At 38.0% G+C, this 20,060-nt stretch overlaps 2 protein-coding genes across 3 annotated transcripts in view; one reads left to right on the top strand and one right to left on the bottom strand.

Moving 5' to 3' along the window:
• Positions 1 to 20,060, top strand: part of LOC308639349 (olfactory receptor 4B1-like) — a gene marked incomplete at both ends in the record, with an annotated part of 70,573 nt that overhangs the window by 12,747 nt on the left and 37,766 nt on the right. The window lies entirely within an intron of this gene.
• Positions 1,245 to 20,060, bottom strand: part of LOC308634907 (olfactory receptor 4B1-like) — a gene marked incomplete at both ends in the record, with an annotated part of 19,674 nt that continues 858 nt past the window's right edge. Inside the window, one exon of the mRNA XM_081269096.1 lies at positions 1,245 to 1,572. Within this exon, the coding sequence (XP_081125222.1) occupies positions 1,245 to 1,572 (328 nt within the window). The remainder of the gene's footprint in view (positions 1,573 to 20,060) is intronic.

The raw sequence follows: 20,060 nt of genomic DNA, 5'->3' as shown, positions 1-20,060 counted from the left end.
AAAAAAAAAACCCTCAAATTTTGCTGAAACATTTCTCAGAATTATTTCTCAAAATAAGGAATGGGCCTTTCCCATTCTTCATATGAAGAAGATATGAAGCTTGAAGCAGCTGCCATTCTGCATCTTGCATCCTAGGATGACAACATAGAGAGCCAAGGAGGCACCAATCCATGTGCTGCAGTTATAGAATTAGGAAAACACCATCAAACCATTGATCTGCAAAGTTTTCCTTTAGAAAGCAAGACATGATTCTGTGGCTTAAACCAAGACTGGGTAAACTTTTTCTATAACGTTAGAAAATAAATATTTAGGGCTTTGCAGACTCTGCAATCTCTGTCACAGCTTCTGCTAAATTTTTCCCATGAAGCATAGAAAAAGGTACAGCTTACCTATAAAATATGAGCATGGCTCTCATCCAATAACTGTACTATGGACATTAAAATGCAAAATTCACATAACTTTTATGTGTCAAAAAAATCTTCTTATTCTTCTGATTATTTTTATCAATCATTAAAAATATAGAAGCACTTCTTAGGTCACAGTCCACATAAGAACAGGCAGTGAGATTGGTTTGATTGGAGCTGTTCTTCACCAGGTCGAACCAAACGCAGTCCTAGCTACATCACTGGCCTTCCCTCAGAGCCCAGATAACCACTGTCTAGAAGAGAAGAGTCTTTTAAAATTGTCTAGATTCATATAATAATGGTTAGTAGCACTTTTCTTGACTTTCACTCACCCAGAGACATTTTCATTATAACAATGCTACTCTTACTCATGAAATAAATTTCCTACCGTAGAATTTCAGGCATGAGAACCAGACTAATAGGAGGAAGTCACCAAATATAGTACAGCAGGCTTCCTGGAACCACCCCAAGATCACACTGGTAAGAAAAACCAGCTAAAACATGGACTTTGTTATCCAAGTACCATGAACTTTCCCCCTTCCACTACATGTTCACCACAGAGGTGAAATGAACACAGCCAAGGTGACACTGCTGAGAGGTGACTGGGTGAAATTCCATTTCACGTGATCCATCTGTCAATTTTAAAGGCTTTGCACTGCTGACTATTAGAGAAGACACAGAAAGCATCCCAATGTGAACACAGTACCATATACTGATAACTATGACAGGGTCTAAAATGGTACCATGGAGTTAAATTAACTCATTAGAAATACAACAAAATGAAGACCAGGTGAACTTTTGCTCTACTCCTTCATGGTTGACTGAAATCAGATTGCACTTTTATCCTATCCTTGAGTTCACTTTTTTGCCCCACAACTTCCTAATGGCATTTTTCACTTCTGCATTTCTGAGTGTGTAGATGATGGGGTTCAGCATGGGTGTGATGACCGTGTAGAACACGGCCACCAGTTTGTCCTCAGTGTAGGTGGAGGCGGGCCTCAAGTAGAGGAAGATGGCAGGTCCAAAAAACAAGATGACCACCGTGATGTGAGAGGCGCAGGTGGACAGGGCTTTGCGCCTCCCCTCTGCTGAGTGGTTCCTCAGGGTGAACAGGATGACAATGTAGGAGGACACCAAGAAGAGGAAGGAGAATACAGAGAACAATCCACTGTTGATGAACATAATAATGCCAACCACAAATGTGTCTGTACAGGCGATCTTAAATAAAGGATGAAGGTCACAGAAATAATGGTCAATGACATTGGGACCACAGAAAGGCAGTGGGATGGTGATAAAAATCTGAATAATGGAGTGAAAAAAGCCCCCCAGCCAGGAACCAACCACCAGACGGTGGCACACAGGACGGCTCATGATTGCTGTGTAGTAAAGGGGTTTGCAGATGGCCACGTAGCGGTCATAGGCCATCACGGCAAGCAGGAGGATCTCAGTGACCCCAAAGAAATGGAAGAAGAAGATCTGGGCCAGACAGCCCTTCAGAGAGATGGTTTTGACCTTGGCAAGTAAGTCCGTGATGAATTTAGGGACCACAGTAGAGGAGTAACAGATCTCCACCAGGGACAGGTAGCCAAGGAAGAAGTACATGGGGGAGTGTAGACTCTTACTGATATTGACTGTTAGAACAATGAGGCCATTGCCCACCAGGGTGGCCAGGTACACGGGGAGAAACAACACAAAGCACACTCTCTGCACCTTTGGATCCTGGAAAAGGCCAGTGATGATTAACTCAGTCACGTTGTTTGCACTGGCCATGGGTTCAGTTCAGGTGTGCTGGATACCAGATCCTGAGGGAACCTGCAATAAAGCATACAGTGGTTGTATCACTTTAGAGGGTGAAAAACAGTTTACAGTATGCTTATTATTCAATCATTCATTTAGCCAACATGTAATCATTTAACATTAAATTTTAGCAATCTAACATTAACTCATTTTAATTAATTTACTTTTATTATTAGAAAATGAAGGCTCAGAAAATCATTATTTTTCCATGACCACACAGAAAATGGTGGATTCTGGGACTTAGAACCACTCTTTCTGACTTTTATTTGAATGTTCTAATTCACCACAAGATAATTCAGAATTTTATGAGCCACTCAAGTGAATAGCCTGTATTTTTACTACGTGCATTGCATTTTTATAGCTCTCTCCTAATGGGAAATCCCCTTTGCACATACCATTACTCCTGTGTTCCTTATTTATTTTATCTGTGCCTCAGGAACTTACTTTTCACTGACAGCCCTCCCTTTCCCAAAATCCTCTCTGCAGTCTCCCTTCCTCCATCATACCAGTCTTCAATTCATGCAGATCTATGTTCTTCACCAATCTCACAGCTTCAGAGAGCATGTCTCTATGACAAATGCTCACACACTCTGGGGAGAACTGAATTCACTAGTCTTCCTCCATCATTCCACCATTTCACACCTACTACCACACAAACTACTGAAAGATCCTACACTCTAATAGCATGTCCTCTGAGAACTTGCTATGGCTAGCAGTTGCAGGTGTGGTTCTAGGTTGATTAGTCACTAGAAAAGCATACAATAACAGGAGTGAGGATGTCTCTCTATGTTTCTTTCTCTGGTGCAAATACTGTGAAGTTCTTACATAACTAAACACCTACCAGATTACACGGAAGAAATGCATACCACAATACATACCTCAGGATAAAAATATCATGTAACCCAAAACAGTATACTCCACATGAAGGTTCCCCAGTTGAAGTTTTAATTATATATAATCTATATTAATAGGAAAAACATGAAAAATTTGATTCCCTACTATAAAACTTATTCCTATATTTCCCCTCTTTTTTCTTTTTTTCAGACAAACCATGTTTTTATTCAATAAGATAAAATACTTTATGCTATTTTATACTTTATCAAAACACAGCTTAATTTTCTTTTGTATATAGGATTATTTTTTCATGAATTACTATTGTTTATTTCATAGAATTTTTATTAATTTTTTAAAATTTATGTATGACATCAGAATGCATTACAATCCTTATTACACATATAGAGCACAATTTTTCATACCTCTGGTTGTATACAAAGTATGTTCACACCAATTCGTATCTTCATACATGTACTTTGGACAATGATGACCATCACATTCCACCATCCTTACTAACCCCATGCCTCCTCCCTTTCCCTCCCACCCCTCTGCCCTACCTAGAGTTTGTCTATTCCTACCATGCTCCCCCTCCCTACTCCACTATATACTACAAAGACACAGCCACATCAATGTTTGTAGCAGCACAATTCACAATAGTTAAATTGTAGAACCAACCTAGATGCCCTTCACTAGATGAATGGATTAAAAAATGTAGTGTCAATTATATAACAGAAGTAATCATGAAAAAGTAGAAATAAGATTTACTATTCAAAAGAGGATGCTAGAACAGTTGTTAAACTATTTTGGGGGAAAATTAAATTTGATTACCAGACTTTCACACACATTAAAATTAATTCTGAATTAAAGTATTAGAAATAAAAATACAAATATTTAAAGAACACAAAGCAGAATTGGTGATCATGATGGAAGTCTGATATAAATGATAGTAGATAGTATTTGAATATACACAAAAAATAAAAACTTTTGAATAAAAAACAAAAAAAGCATAAACAAAATCATTACTCAAATGATAAAATCAGAAAAAAATGCAAAAATATGTATAATAAATCTCAAGAGCCTTCTATTTTTGAAATCTTTCATATCTCTAAGATGTTCATGCATTCCAAAGGAAAATGAGCAAAGATAATAAATGAGAAACTCACAAAGACTAAAAGATCAATATACATATGAAAGAATGTTCAGCTTCACAAATAATCAAATAAATGCCCACAAAACATAACAAATATCACTTTTTATTTATAAGTAAAAGGTGGTCTGTGAAAAATTAGTGAGGATAAGATAGCAAGAAAGGGTTAGAGTTGGTGTTAGCCTCATATTCTATGGAAGAAGTAAAGATCAGTAAAGCATTCTGAACAGCAAACCTGATAGTGTATATCAAATACAAATGCTCTTTCTACCTCCAATAATACATCCCAGGAGGCATTGGTTAAGTGTTGGAGGCATAGGTGTGTGGGACACCTCAGACCGACTTTGGGTGCATCTTTTTTCCAAATCACATTCAGAATTGTTGCCAGGGTAGCCTAAAATCAGCTGAGCTGGGAATATATGCACATTGAAAATCAGCAAACACTACAAAGAACTATTTCTTAAGAAAAGCCCATGGTTAAACTGTTATAGTCAATGTTTTCATTGCTATGACCAACATACCTGACAAGAACAATTTAGAGGAGAAGAAGTTTATTTTGGCTCACAGTTTCAGAGGTTTGGTCCATGGTTGGTCAACTCCATAGCACTGGCCCAGGACTGAGGCAAAACATCAGGATAGAAGAATGCAACAGAGGAAAGCAGCTCAGGACATGGTAATCAAAAAGAAGAGTGAAGGATCCACTCACGAGGGACAAAATATAAATTCCCAAATCATTACCCCCACCCCATGATCTACTTCCTCCAGCCACACCTGCCTACAGCTACTACCCAGTTAATCCCTGAATCATTTGAAATCTCATCTAATTGTTTATCTTTGAACATTCTTGCATCATCCCAAACATGAGTTTTTGGGAGACACCTCATATCTAAACCATAACATTCCACCCTGGCCCTAAAAAACTCATGCCCATCTCACACTACAAAATATATAATATGTTAACAGTCTATTATTACCCAAAATTCCAAGTCCAAAGTCTCCTCAAAGACTCAAGACAAACTCATGGATATTTTCCCCTATAGAGAATAAAAGCAAGTCACATATATCCAACACATAATGGCACAGAGGAAACATTGCCATTGACAAGGGAGAAATAAGGGCATAGAGAGAAGGGATAGGACCAAAGCAAGACCAAAATTCAGCTGAGTCCTGTAGCCCCATGACCAGCATCTAGGGCACATAGCATTGTGTCGTTCTCTCCAAAGGGCTTGTGTAGCTCCTGCCCTATGACCTTTCTGGCTGGAGCCCACATTGTCTCTTGCTTGGCTCATTCCTGTTTGAATCCTGCAGCTTTGTTCCACACTACTGATATCTCTTAATCTCAGGGTTCTCTACATGGTAGCCTTGGATTCATTCTCACATCCTCACAATCACACTCTCAGAGCCTGCCTGCAGGGATTTCAACTCTGCTACACTTTTCCTGGCCTCCCAGGCCTTCCTTAGAAATATTAGTGGATGCCTTCATGACCCCCTAACTCCAGCATCCTGCATTGCTGCAGAACCAGGACCACATGGTTGATGTCAAGGTCTGCCACCATTTCAAATAGTAGCCAGTCCTCCTGGAACCCTCGTTGCAGCAGCCTCTAAGGGTCTGGGTGACTGAGCACAGTGAGACAACTTCCTAGCCATCCTGGGCAAGCAGTGTGTCCCTGTAGTCTTTTCTCAGAGTAATTATTACTTTTATACCCTTGAACCTGGGATGGGTGTCCTCTTGCCAATTCCTGAGATGTCCTCAAGTCACCATTCCTACTGTTTGTGTAGAAAGTACTTAGCACTTATTAAGTGGTTCTATTGTCTTTAACAACCACACTACCTCATCCCAAGCTTTATTTGCACTGCTCTGGACAAACTGCAAGTTTTTAAAATATTTCTGCTTTGCTTTCTTCTCCTGATTATCACAGTAACCTCAGCTAAAAGCCACCAGCAATATCCATAGCACTACCTGACTGCTGTGCTTCCTTGAAATTTCCTCCAACAAATTAGTTTGTTACCTTTAAATTCAGCCTCATGTCTCAAGATATGGGACAATATAGACAACTTCTTTGTCAGAATGTAACATGAATGGCTCTAGTCCACTTTCCAATAGAGTCCTCCTTCTCCCAAATCTCATGAACCAGTCTGTAGTGTTCATAGTCCTATTGGCATTCTGGTCTTTTGGGCTTCCACCAGAATCACCCATTCTAAAACTTTCCCTACTTGTATCTTTAACTTTTTGAAATTCATCCCTCAAACCAAAAACAAAAGTTTCTGATCCATGTGGCCAGGTTAGTGACAGCATTGACTGCAATCTTGGTACCAATTTCTCTTTTAGGAAATTGGTCAGCTTTTGAATTGCTATGACCAATTGCTATCTGAAAAGAACAACTTAGAGGAGCTAAAGTTTTCTTTGGCTCATAGTTTCCAAGGTTTGGTCCATGGTTGGTCAACTCCATAGCTCTGGGTCCAGGGTGAGGCAGAACGTCACGGGGGAAGAATACAGCAGAAGAAAGAAGCTCAGTACATGGAAACCAGGAAGAAAAGAGAGGGCTCCACTCACTGGAGACAAAACAAAAGCCTCAAAGTCACACCCCCACTCTATGTCTTACTTCTTCCAGACAAAGCTATCTGCCTATACCTACCATTAAATTAATCCATGTCAATGGATTAAAGCCACTGATACATTTACCAGTATATCACTTGATAAAAGGTAATGGAAGAACATTTTTTTCCACTCCTGATGTCTCCTTGCATGTGAAGGGAGTTACAAAAACAACATTCCCAGTCCCACCCTGCCGCAGGTGAGGTAGAGTCAGTTTGGAAAGAGACATTAGGCACAGGTGGGCCCTTCCACTCTCCTCCTTCTCTTACATGAAATGCAGCAGGAACACACTTTCTACTCAGCCTCAAGGGAAATCTCTCTCTGTTTGGGGTACAGTCTGGATCCTCTGTTGGGTGGGTCCAGAGTTGCCATGCCTGGGTGTGCATGTTTACCTAATTCTAGGATGAGTTTTAGGAAGGTCCCTTGTAACAGATATAATCCACTATCTCAATAATTATAGTTATCAGTAACAAAGGCAATATTTCTCCCAAATGACATATTTCCAAATTAGCTCAACATTCATACAAGGAAGAGATGCATTAAATTTCTCAAACACATCAAAATGATATCTCTCTTAATTGGTTTAAAGCAGAGAAAAAAATTTAAGCAATATTAATATATATTAAAGGTATAATAGGCTTTTCTGTCTACCCATAAAGGAGTTATAGCTGTTTCATGTTTTAGACAGAATGTCTGCTACAGGGGAAATAAGAGGAGTGGCACCTGGTGGAAGAAAAGGAAATCAGACATTCATGGAAGCAGAAAGAAGTTTTTTAACCAAGAGCTAATGGTTTGTGAAAAGATCAGTTCAGCAGAATAATCACGTTGAAACCCATGGCCAACACAAGCAGCATTGTTCATCACTATTGTGTGCCCTGACCACGAAGGGCAGTGATGGGATACCAGGCACCCCAAATCACTATGAATAACTCATCTGCTTGGAAAATCAAGTCAGTGAATGAGTATAATTCGTGAGATCCTTAGAAATCACCTTTCAACACATCTCACGCACAAGCCCAGGGAAAGGGCAGACAGAAGTTAGGGTTACAGCTGATGGGACTAAGTGGTGAGGTCTCAAGAGATCAACAGGCAAGTGTTGTTGATACTTGGATGACTCTGTTGTGCTCCAGCTGCCCAGCCTTGTAGCTTCTATATCAGTTACGATTTGTGCCTTCCATTCATTTCCACCACCCAACTGGCCATTTTATCCCATTAATTTAACCACTGCACCACCATCCCTGGGTGCCCTTTTGTCCCCATTCCTGCTGCCATCCCCTTTCTCACAGTCAGCTATGCCTAAATTGCCAAAGCCTTAGTCTCCAGATGGGCCCTCTCCATCCCACACACTCCACCTGGAAAATTGTCACCCACACTGTTCTTTCTTAAACCCTGAATTACTCACTTTTAGTGACTTTCACATTCTGAGCCATCTCAAAAATTCACCCTTTTACCCACTCAACTTCAACTCCCTTCTGTTCAAGTCAGGGTCCTCTCCCCAGCCCACAAGACCACCCTGTCCATTCCCACCACAGAGCATCCCTTCACCAGAAATGCCCTCTCCTTATCCCTTCAAATCCTGCCAGTCTTCCAGGACCAGTTCTACTCCAGTGTGCTTAGTGAGGCTCACCATAACCACTCCAATGCATATGAATCTTCTCTGAACAAATCTGGAAAAATACTTTAGTCATTTTCCTTAATTATGAATCTGATCATGTGACTTTTTTGCATAAAACCTAACAACAATTCCTTGTTGCCCACAGCAGGGTGTTCAAGCTCCTCATTTGAACTGACCATGATCTTCCTTTGCAAGCTAATATCCCTCCCCAGGAGAACACTATGCAGCTATTTCCTACCCCCGGATGCCCTCTCTTCCTTCTTTCTGAATTCTATACAGAACCTCACCACATAAAGTTCCCTCTTTATCATACTTTATCATATTCTTTTTAAACAATTAATAGGTTGTTTTGTGATTGCAGTTTCTATGTCTGCATTTTGAAACATATTATTCTACTATTCAAAATTTTTAATATTATTCTTAAATCTTCGTATTTATTTGCGGTTTTGACTGGTAGCAACAACTAGCATTTCCATAGTATTTACTGTACACTACATATTTATACATGCTCTGTATGCATTAATTCACTCAGGTTTCAAAGAAAACCTATAAGATGCATATAATTATTTTCCCTCCTATATTTTTGTCATGAGAAAACAGAGATAGAGAAGAGACTTAAAAGCCAAGATTCTGTGCTTTTTAAAGGTAATGCTATATCATTTGCAGGAATAGGGCACATAACTAACACAGCAGTGAAGAGTTCAAATTAAATATGACCTGCTGTTAGAAGCCAAAGGTACATTTTTGGCCAACATAAACCATCTCATCTGAGCATATCTTTTTGTGGCCCATTAGAGCAAATAAGTAAATGTATCTTAAACCAATCTGAGAAATCACTCAGAGATAAGAGGAAAATCATAAACCATTCAGGTTTCTTTAGGCTTCATCCCCTAGAAGATAAATAACTGCTAGCTTTCCTCTTTGAAAGCCATCTTTCCCTTTTCCATCACATCTTTCCTATATTCATTCCTCTGTCTGCTACCCCTCATCCCCATTTACCTGCTCCTACCACGTCTCCAACTTAGCTGGTGAGAAATGTTTACTTCCCCCCCACAAACACACAATGCTGCCTCACTCAGAAACCAGGGAGTGGAAAGGTGATCAGCATAGATAGAAGCCACAACCAACACACCAGTGAGTAGAATATATGTCAGGGGACCTGCTGTGCATCACACCAGAGCATAATAACAGGATGCAGACAACACCCAGAGAAAGACAGGAGAGTCTTGATGCACTCTTATGACTGACCCAAGTGAAATAGTGGAATCTCTACCCCAATCATGGCTCTCCCTTGTAATTGCTAAATAATGCCCACAGAACCTAAGAATGTAAGGGCTTTCAAAAGTGTCAAGTTTTATGCTGTGCATATTTTACTAAGATAAAAATTATCAATTTAATTTATTTTCCCCTGCCCCACCCAAGATCATCACACCTGACCCCCTCATTTCACACATGAACTACCACAGGTCGAAGAACAAATTTAAGATACCCAACATCCTACAGCAAACAGATTTAGAAATCTTGCAGGTTCAATACTAAATACATAAATACATACTAAATACATTTCTGTTCACATAACCTACCTTCAGGTCAATAGAGCTGGTGTGGCTTTGCTCTGCCTCGGAAAAAGGAATTAGACCAGATGGACCTCAAAATATAGTCAAGTGTCTCCAATTCATCACGAAGTTAGCACTCCTCTGGAATAGACCATTTCTTAAGGACCTGTTCTGGTTTGGGAAAACTTATATAGGAATGGGTATTGGATCCCTCCCTGAAAATTCTGACACTTCAGCCAATAAGTTCTCTGGGCTAATCTTACCAACCAGTAGATTTCTCACTGAGGAACCCAGTAGACAAAGTCTCAGTTAAACCACTCTAAGGGTGGTACTGAAAAGAGTTTACAGAGGTATTCCCTTCTCTTCACAGATGTGAGAGAGGCTAAGAGGTTTTGTCTTCCCAAAACCACACTCCAGTCATTTTCCAACCTAGGCTGTCTTCTAATGGTACTGGGTGGGAGTTGCTACTGCAATTGAAGGATAGGATGCATCCCCAAGGACAAGCCACCCATGGTCCTGAGAGCTTTTGAAAAATAAAGAAATGATGTAAGATAATAACAAAGAAAGAAATAATCAAAACTAATCTGTGTCAGGGTTAATATTTGGGTTTATAATTTTTAAGAAACAAACAAAAGCTATAGGAATAGCAAACCCAGAGATCTTGAGATCCTGTTTTGAGGCAGAAATCCTACCCACCCACATAAAGTCCAAAGGTTGTGTTTAAATGGTGAGAGCTTTGAACTATTATAATAAATTAAGTTACATGCTATAACCAAGGGACCAACTCCCCTGCTGAATTTCTTTTCTCTACAGTGAAACTTTGACAAATTACCTATGACTTCAGGAAAGACTCAATTGTTTCAATTACTTGGTAAAATTAACACAATTTTTATGCTTAATGACAAAGAATTAAAAGAAAAATGTTGAAATTAGGACAGAAACAAGTTTTGGCCCAGACTTGCCTACTGAAAATAAATGCAATGATAATAATAATGAGAAAGAAGTTCCCTGGGTACTGGTTCTGGTTCAGTAGTTGACTAACTATCTGACTATAGCCATGATGTTTCACTGCCACCCCCCATATCTTACTCCCCCCTGTTTCTACTTCTATATAAAATGACTGCATTTCCCTAGATTACCTTCCTATTCTCACATTCCTGCCCTAACATGCATATATTTATGCATAATATTCGTGTATATAATTACCCAGTCTTTCTGTGTCTCCATCTCTCTATAGATGATAGCAGTCATAAGCATGCAATATTTTATGATAATAATTATTAGGAGGTATTAATTGTACAAAATAATGAGAATATTGTGACAATTTCATATACATATATAACATACTGTGATTGTATTCATCCTCCCAATTTTCCTCTCCTCCTTCCTTCCAGTTCCCCTTCTCTTCCTCAATAGCTCCCCTTCTAGGAGAACGGTAGAGTAGAGCAGGGGATCGGGGGAGGGAGGTAGGAAGGGAAAAGGAAGGTACGGGGGAATGAAATTCTTCAAATTATCTGCATGGATAAATATGTCACAATGAATCCCACTGGTATAAATAAGTGTAATGCATCAAAAAAATTAAAATACTCTTCTCGTTCATGTCATCCCTCTTTAAATTTATTTTCTAAATTCAACATTTGAGAGAAAACATATGATACTTGTCTTCCTGAGTCAGGTTCATTTCATTTAAAGTGATAGTCTCCAGTTCCATACATTTTTCTATAAATATCACATCATTCTTTTTATGGCTGTGTGTGTGTGTGTGTGTGTGTGTGAGAGAGAGAGAGAGAGAGAGAGAGAGAGAGAGAGAGAGAGAGATCCATTCATCTGCTGGTGAGCATATAAGATGATTCTATAATGTGGCTAATCGTGACTTGTGCCATGACAAATGTGGGAATGCAGATTTGATTATTGCATGCTGACTATGATTCCTTTAGATATATATTCATGAAAGTTATGTCTAAATTATAAGGTGGATAAATTTTCAGTTGTTTGAGGAACTTCCATATACTTGCCAGTATTTGTTATGTTTTATATTCTTGATAACAGACATTCTAACTGAGGTGAGATGGAATCTCAATGTACTTTTGATTTGGATTTCCTATTTGACTTAAGATGTTGACCATTTTTTAAATATACATATTAGCTCTTTGTATTTCTTCTTTTTAAGATGTGAATGTTCCATTATTTTTCCCATTAATAATTTGATTACTTGTGGAGTGTTTGTTAATTTTTTTTAGTTCTTTATATATTACAGGTGTCAATCCTTTATCAGATGAATAGCTAACAAAGATTTTCCCCCATTCTGTAGGCTCTCTCACTCTATTGACTGTTTCCTTCGCTGTGCACAGTTTTCTTAATTTGAGTGTAATCCCATCTCTCAATTCTTACTATTATTTCCTGAGGCAATAGAGTCCTGCTCAGGAACTTGTTGCCTATATCTTAAGGTGCCTCACCCTTGCTTTCTTGCTAGTTGTTTTAAATTTTAGGTCTTATTTTAAGGTCTATTCCGAGTTGATTTTTTGCACAGGGTAAGATGGAAGTCTAACCCGTAATCTTCTATCAGAGAATATTTGGAAACTTCCTCTGAAAGAGATGTCACTCACTCATTCGAAAATACCATTTAGTCTTAGGACATACAAAGCACTGTCCGAGGTGCTGAAGATTTGGCAGTGAAAAAACAAAGTCCCTATACTTATGGGATTTATCACCTTCGTATTCCTTCTAGAACCTAAGGAAGGTAGAAGAGAAGTGAGCAAAACATAAATAAAGCATTAAGGCAACTCAGCAATAAGGCCTCTGAAGGAAATAAAACAAATTACCGATGACAGGAAATGCTGGGGAATGTTATTTTATAGAGAGGTAGTAAGGAAAAGCCATCTGGTTTGAGAAGCTCTGGTTGCTCTGACCTGAATTGAAGGAAGCATAAAGAAACCAGTGAGGAGACATCAAAATATTCCAGTCAAGAGATGATCATAACGAGGACCTGGATGGTAGTGATGAAGCTTTTAGAAAGGTATCAAATTTGGACACATTCAAGGTAGAACTAACAAGATTTGTTGGTGTTTTGGCTGAAAGATGAAAATAGAAAATCAAGGATCCTGCCAACAGTTTAAATCATCCAATCAGATCAGAGCTGCCACTTCCTGATGTGAGAATAACTTTTTTTTTAAGTGGAGAGCAGGGAAGACCAGAAGTTTGATTCAGGATAAGTTCGATGAACTTGCATTTTAAAATTTCCAGCTAAGTTGTTGACTGGAGAGTCAAGTGTCTGAATCAAAGTTCAGTGATGAGGTCCAAGCTATAGCCACAAGTTTGAGAGTCATCAACTCCATAATGTCATTGAAAATCACAACACTCAGTGGGTTGTGTTTAGAAACTTAGAGATGGAGCAGTGATGAGAACAAAGCTCTGGGCTCATTGATGCTACGAAGGTGGAAAAATGAGAAGGAACCAGCCAAGGACCAAGGAATGGCCAGTAGGAAAGCAGCCAAGTGATAAAGGTTTCATGGGAAATAAGGGAAGCTATTGTTTCAAGGAGGGAATAGTTAGATGCATCTAATGCTGCAAAAGGCCATTCCAGGAAGTGGCTAAACATGAGGCAGGAATTCACAAGGACCTCAAGTCCATTCCTGAAGAAAGGGTGGAGACAGGAAGGGGGAGAGCTGACTGGCGAAGGCCCGTGGCTGCTGCTGGTGTCCCTTCTCTCCAACTACCCTGGCACCTGGTGTGGAGAATGGGTGACCATGTGAGGGTGGATTAGAAGAGCCGGTTAGTGAAAGGCAGTCAGCTGCAGCACCACCAGGACACTAGGACAGCAGCAGTCTTGGGCCAACTGAGTGACAGCTACAAGTTTGAAGCAGAGGTGAACACTTGAAAGGCTGTAGATTTCTGCTGTCCAGATTGGTAACCACTAATCATATGTGGTTATTTAAATTTAAGTTAATTAAAATTCAGTAAAGTAAAAATTCATATTTGTCAGTGATAGTCCACGTATTTCAAGTGTTCAGTTGCCACATGGCCCAGGCTACTGTGTATGCATCAGAAAGCAGAATTTTTCTCTAGAATGTAAGCTCCATGAAGGGACTTTCTCTGTCTTGTGTGCCATTGTCTCCCTAGCACCTAGAACATAGCCTGGCACATAGTACACATTTAATTAGTCATGTTGAATGCATTATTAAATTGATCTAATACCCCTGGAATGAGAGACTGATTAAATTGTGTTATGAGATACTGTGACAGCACCAAGCCATTACAAATCATGTCTATGACAAAGTTTTCTTCACGTGGTAAATTGCTGTAAAGTGCCTGAGAACACATGCAATCCTTACATCCATTCTTCCCTTTCTCCTTAGGGACAAAGAAACCTGATATTTAGCCGAACAGAATTCCACACAGAATCAAAGATTATCCTTTCCAGACTGCCTTGTAATTAAGGATGGCCATCTGACTCATTTTTATCAAGTAGGATGAAAGCAAAGATGCTATGTGGCACACTGAGAGAATCTCCTAAAATGAAAGTGATCAGTTCTTTCCTTCTTCAATATGAATAAAATTCCAGAGCCAGGTTGTCCCACGTGGTGTTCAATGACCACATGTGGATTTAAACTTATTAGGTTAAGTGAAATATAAAAGTAATTTCTCTGTTCACATTGCAAGTACTCACTAGCCACTCCCTCACTGGACAGCAGAAATATGAAACATCTCCCTCAGGGCTGCACTTTCTACCTATGGACTTTGTAATTCTATCCATTAACTTGCTTTGCTTTTCTGGGAAGTCCAACCTAAACCTACACAGATGAAAATACCTAATGGAAAAAGAATACACTATTGCATATGAAGAGTAGATAAACTACCTTCTACAAATTTCTTTAAAAAGATTACACTAGGGGCTGGGGATGTGGCTCAAGCGGTAGCGCCCTCGCCTGGCATGCGTGCGGCCCGGGTTCGATTCTCAGCACCACATACAAAGATGTTGTGTCCGCCAATAACTAAAAAATAAATATTTAAAAAAAATTCTCTCTCTCTCTTTCTCTCTCTCCCTCTCTCACTCTCTCTTTAAAAAAAATTTTAAAAAAAAAAAGCTTTAAAAAAAAAAGATTACACTATTTTTAAAGGTAAATTTTTAATTAGAGATTTACAGTAAAATGCTGCACTCTGGCTGGGCACAAATCACAAGCCACTCAAGCAGGAACAAACTTTATTTCTGAACTCCACCAGCACACTCCACACACGATCCCCAGGAACTCTCCCGAACTCCACTCACGCGGCTCCTCCAGGAACACCACTCACCAACCAGAACTTCACCAACCAAGGAGAACTCTTCAGGAATCCCTGCGAGAGCTCAACCAGAACTCAACGGGAACTCCGTGAGAACACAAAAGTACTGGTAAAATGCTAGGCACCATCCCAATTCAGCTGTGGGCTCTAAACAGTAAAACTTTATTTCTTAAGATTAATATTTATCAACATATTTTAGGTTTCAATAAATTATTTGTTAATAATAAAAGTAATGATGACTAAGGACAAAAGAAATATTTTAAATGTATGCATTGTGTGCAACATAATAATATTATTGGTTTCACCTAGCATTATAGTCACAGGAAAATTTTAAAGCTAAATTTACATATATATTATTGCAGAGAATCATGATAGGGTAATCAATAAGAAATTTTTAAAGCATAACATTATATTGCTTTGGAATAGCATTCTGTAGGAGAAATGAAATGAAAAAACTTGTTCAAGGACAAAAAGCCATTTTAAAAAATCCTGTTATTTTTAATGAGTAATTTTAGAACTTAAATTATTATAGTATTTTTATCTCATTAGAACATTTAAAGGAGAGTGGTGCAACATTTTATTTTTAAATCATCAATATTTATAACATGCCAGAAGTGGCATCTTTTAAAAAAGTGTAAGTTTTTAATGGTGTTACAAAATCAGCTTTTGTGTGCTCTTGAATGCAGAGTGGGAGAGACTACTATGACTTGAGAAGAGAAGTTTAAATATTTCACATTTCACACTGTTCTCTAAAATACTGAAAAATGCCTTCTTCAATTTCTGCGTTTTTTCAAGTGAGACAGCAACAACGTGAATAATTAGCTCTCAATAGACCCACACCATCTCAACCCTCAGTAGGCGAGGTAATCCCTGAGCATTTTCATAGTTCAGTTACAGTAAGATTTATCAGCCTTTGCAATTTCAAATGACTCAAGAGTTCATTGACAACATTCTGTCTCTCTCACTGGGGAAACCAAACCGCTCAGGAGTAAGCAACCCCTACCATGGCCTGTATTCTCAAATCCTAGCCTGATTTAAACAAGCAAGGTGTCCAGAGAGGAGCATAGTATGTTTACAAATGTTTTAAAACACACATAAAAGGGTATAAAATGTATTTAACATAAAAGATAAGGAGGAGGCTAAACTACAATCAATATCCACCTACAAATATTAATTGAATGCCCTTATGAGCCAAGTACTGGGTTAGGCACTAAGAAAGCAACTAAGCAACAGAGAATGTTTACCCCCAAATCCTCAAAATACAGTGGTTTAACTGCCAACAAGTCCTTGAAAGCGTTGGGGATGGAATCAACACCTATTCTGAATAGTTCTGCAGGACAGAAAGAGCTATGTGTGGACAAGAATAGAGTGAACACATAAAATAAAATTAATGGTGATGATCCTAAGGATTTATATTAATTTAGAGCCATGTTATCTGTACCATGTTCCTTCCCAAAATCTTTATGTGTGTATTATTTGATTTAAAATTCAGAATAATCTTGTGAAGTTCATGCTAGTGTAGGGCTCATTAATTTTAGGCAAAAAAGGTGTTTACAGAAATTCACAAGCTTGGATTTTGGATTGTGGCTGACAGGAAATTGGAATAGCATAAAAATTTCAAAAACTGAGCTCTCAAAATTTAACTTAGATTAAGATCTTTGACACATTCTCAAAAGCTTACATACAAATGGCTAATAAATATATTGAGAAGGCTAAATATTGCTAGTCATCAGGAAATGCAGGTCAAAACTACACTGAGACACTATCTCATTCTACAGTTAGAATGACTGTTAATGAAAAAAGAAATGCCGACGAGGATGTGAAGAAAAAGAAAAAGTAATTCTTACAAATAATTGCTGGGAATGGAAATTAGTACAGCCACTATGGAAAACAATAGGGAGACTCTTCAAAAACCTAAAAATAGAACTACCATACAATCTGCTATCCCATTCCTGGGCATAAAGCCAAAGGAAATTAAATCAGTATGCAAAAGAGATTCCTGCATACCCATGTTTCTTGTTGCACTACTCACAATAGCTAAGATATAGGATCAGCCTGTGAGACCATCAATGGATGAATGATAAAGAAAATGTGATATTTATATAACATATATATATATATATATATATCCACAGTTATATACTTTTATATATTACATTTATATATTTATAGATTATATTTATATATTATATAATATATATATGATATGTGTATATACATAAAGGATTTGGTAGTCAGCTGTGTGTGTTTTATTTTCCTTTTTTTGTATGTCCATTTTTTTATACATGACAGTAGAATGTATTTTGACATATTATACATATATGGGAAAATTTTCCCTTTCTTCTGGTTGTATATGATGTGGAATTCTACTGGTTGTATATTCAAATATGAACATATATGAACAGAGGAAAGTAATCTTCAATTCATTCTACTAATTTTCCTACTCCCACTTCCCCTCCCTTCCTTTCCTTCTCCTTTGCCTAGTCCAAAGTACTTCTATTTTCCCCTACCCCCCCTTATTGTGAGTTAGTATCCACATGTCAGAAAGAACATTCATCCAGCCTTTGGGGTTTTTTTGGATTGGCTTTTTCACTTAGCATGATAGTCCCCATTGATCCATTTATCAGCAAATGTCATAATTTCATTTTTCTTTGTGGCTGAGTAATATTCCATTGTGTATACAAGCCACATCTTCTTTATCCATTCATATATTAAAAGGCACATAGGCTGGTTCCATAGTTTAGCTATTGTGAATTGAGCTGCTATAAACATTGATGTGGCAGTGTCACTAAAGTATGCTGATTTTAAGTCCTTTGGGTACATACCTAGAAGTGGGATAACCGATTCAATGGTGGTTTCATTCCAAGTTTTCTGAGGAATCTCCATATTGCCTTCCAGAGTGGTTGCACCATCTTGTAGTCCCACCAGCAATGTATGAGTGTACCCTTTTCCCCACATCCTCACCAATATACATTGTTGCTTGTATTATTGATAATTGCCATTCTGACTAAAATGAGATGAAATATCAGTACAGTTTTAGTTTGCATTTCTCTAACCATTAGAGATTTTGAACATTTTTTATATATTTATTGACTGATCGTATTTCTTTTTCTGTGAGTGTCTGTTCAGTTCCTTTGCTCATTTATTAATTGGGTTAAAAAAATAAATATTTTGGAATCAACCTAATAAAAAAGGTGAAAGTCCTCTACAATGAAAACTACAGAACATTAAAGAAAGAAATTGAAAAAGACCTTAGAAGATGGAAAGATCTCCCATGTTCTTAGAAAGGCAGAATTAATATTGTCAAAATGACCATACTACCAAAAGCACTATACAGATTTAATGCAATTCCCACTAAAATTCTAAGGATTTTCTTCCCAGAAATAAAAAAAAAGCACTAATAAAATTTATTTGGAAAAATAAGAGACCCAGAATAACCAAAGAAATCCTTGGTAAGAAAAGTGAAGCAGAATACATCACAATACCAGAGCTTAAACTGTATTACAGAACTATAGTAACAAAAAATGCATGGTATTGGCACCAAAATAGACATGTGGACAAATGTTACAGAATAAAATACACAGAGACAAATCCACATAAATACAGTCATCTCATACTAGACAGAGGTACCAAAAACATACGTTGGAGAAAAGACAGCCTCTTTAACAAATGGTACTGGGAAAACTGGAAATCCATATGTAGCAAAATAAAATTAAACCTGTATCTCTCACCATTCACAAAACTCAACTCAAATTGGATCAAGGACCTAGGATAGGAATTAGACCAGAGACATCATGTTGGCTTAGGAATCAGCTTCCTTAATGAAATTCTTAAAGTGCAAGAAGTAAAATCAAGAATCAACAAATGTGATGAAATCAAACTAAAAAGTTTCTTCACAGCAAAGGAAGCAATCAAGAATGTGAAGAGAGAACCTATAGAATGGGAGAAAATCTTTGCCACCTCCACCTCAAATAGAGCATTTATCTCCAGGATATATAAAGAACTCAAAAAACTTAACACCAGGAAAACAGTGAATAAATGGGCAAAGTTAGTCAGCTTTTAATGGCCATAACTAAAATACCTGGCCAGAACAACTTAAAGAAGGAAAAGTTTATTTGGTCTCAAAGTTTCAGAGGTTCAGTTCATAGTGACTTGACTTCATCCCGTGGGCCTAAGGTGAAACAGAACATCGTGGCATGGTGGGGGAAAGCTACTCACCTCGTGGTAACTAGGAAAGAAGGTAGTGTCCAAGGATAAAATATAAACCCCAAAGGCACCTAGTGACCTACTCCCTCCAACTGTGCCAATCTGCCAATAATCACAACACAGTTCAGTAGTCCTTTCAAAATGTTAACCCATCTACTGGATTAATCCAGTTATTAAGTTATAGCTCTCATCTAACCATCTCACCTCTGAACATTCCTGCATTGTCTCACGTATAAGCTTTTGGAGAACATCTCTTATCCAAATGGTAACAATAGATTATCAGTCAGCTTTAAAGAAGAATGAAATTCTATTATGTGCAACAACAAAAAATATGGAACTGGAGGCCATGTATTAAGGCACTATAAGTCAGGCAAAGAAAGACAAATATCATGTATTCTTCTCAAATGTGGAAACAAAATATATAATGAAAAAAAGTCACCCTGAAAGTAGAATAGTGATCAGTAGGTACAGGAAAGCAAGTTGGGAAAAGGGGGAAGGAGAATGGATAGATTACATGATCAGTGTGTTTTATATGAACGTATGGATATTTCACAGTGAATCCAATTGATATACACAAATCAACTATGTTAAAATCGTTTTTTAAAAAGTAACATGAAGAGATGTA

The sequence above is a fragment of the Spermophilus citellus genome (genome assembly GCF_964194105.1).
Source record: "Spermophilus citellus genome assembly, chromosome: 2".
NCBI classification, from domain to species: Eukaryota; Metazoa; Chordata; class Mammalia; order Rodentia; family Sciuridae; genus Spermophilus; species Spermophilus citellus.
The sequence above is the reverse complement of the archived record's forward strand: the minus strand, read 5'-3'. Positions and strand labels throughout refer to the sequence as shown.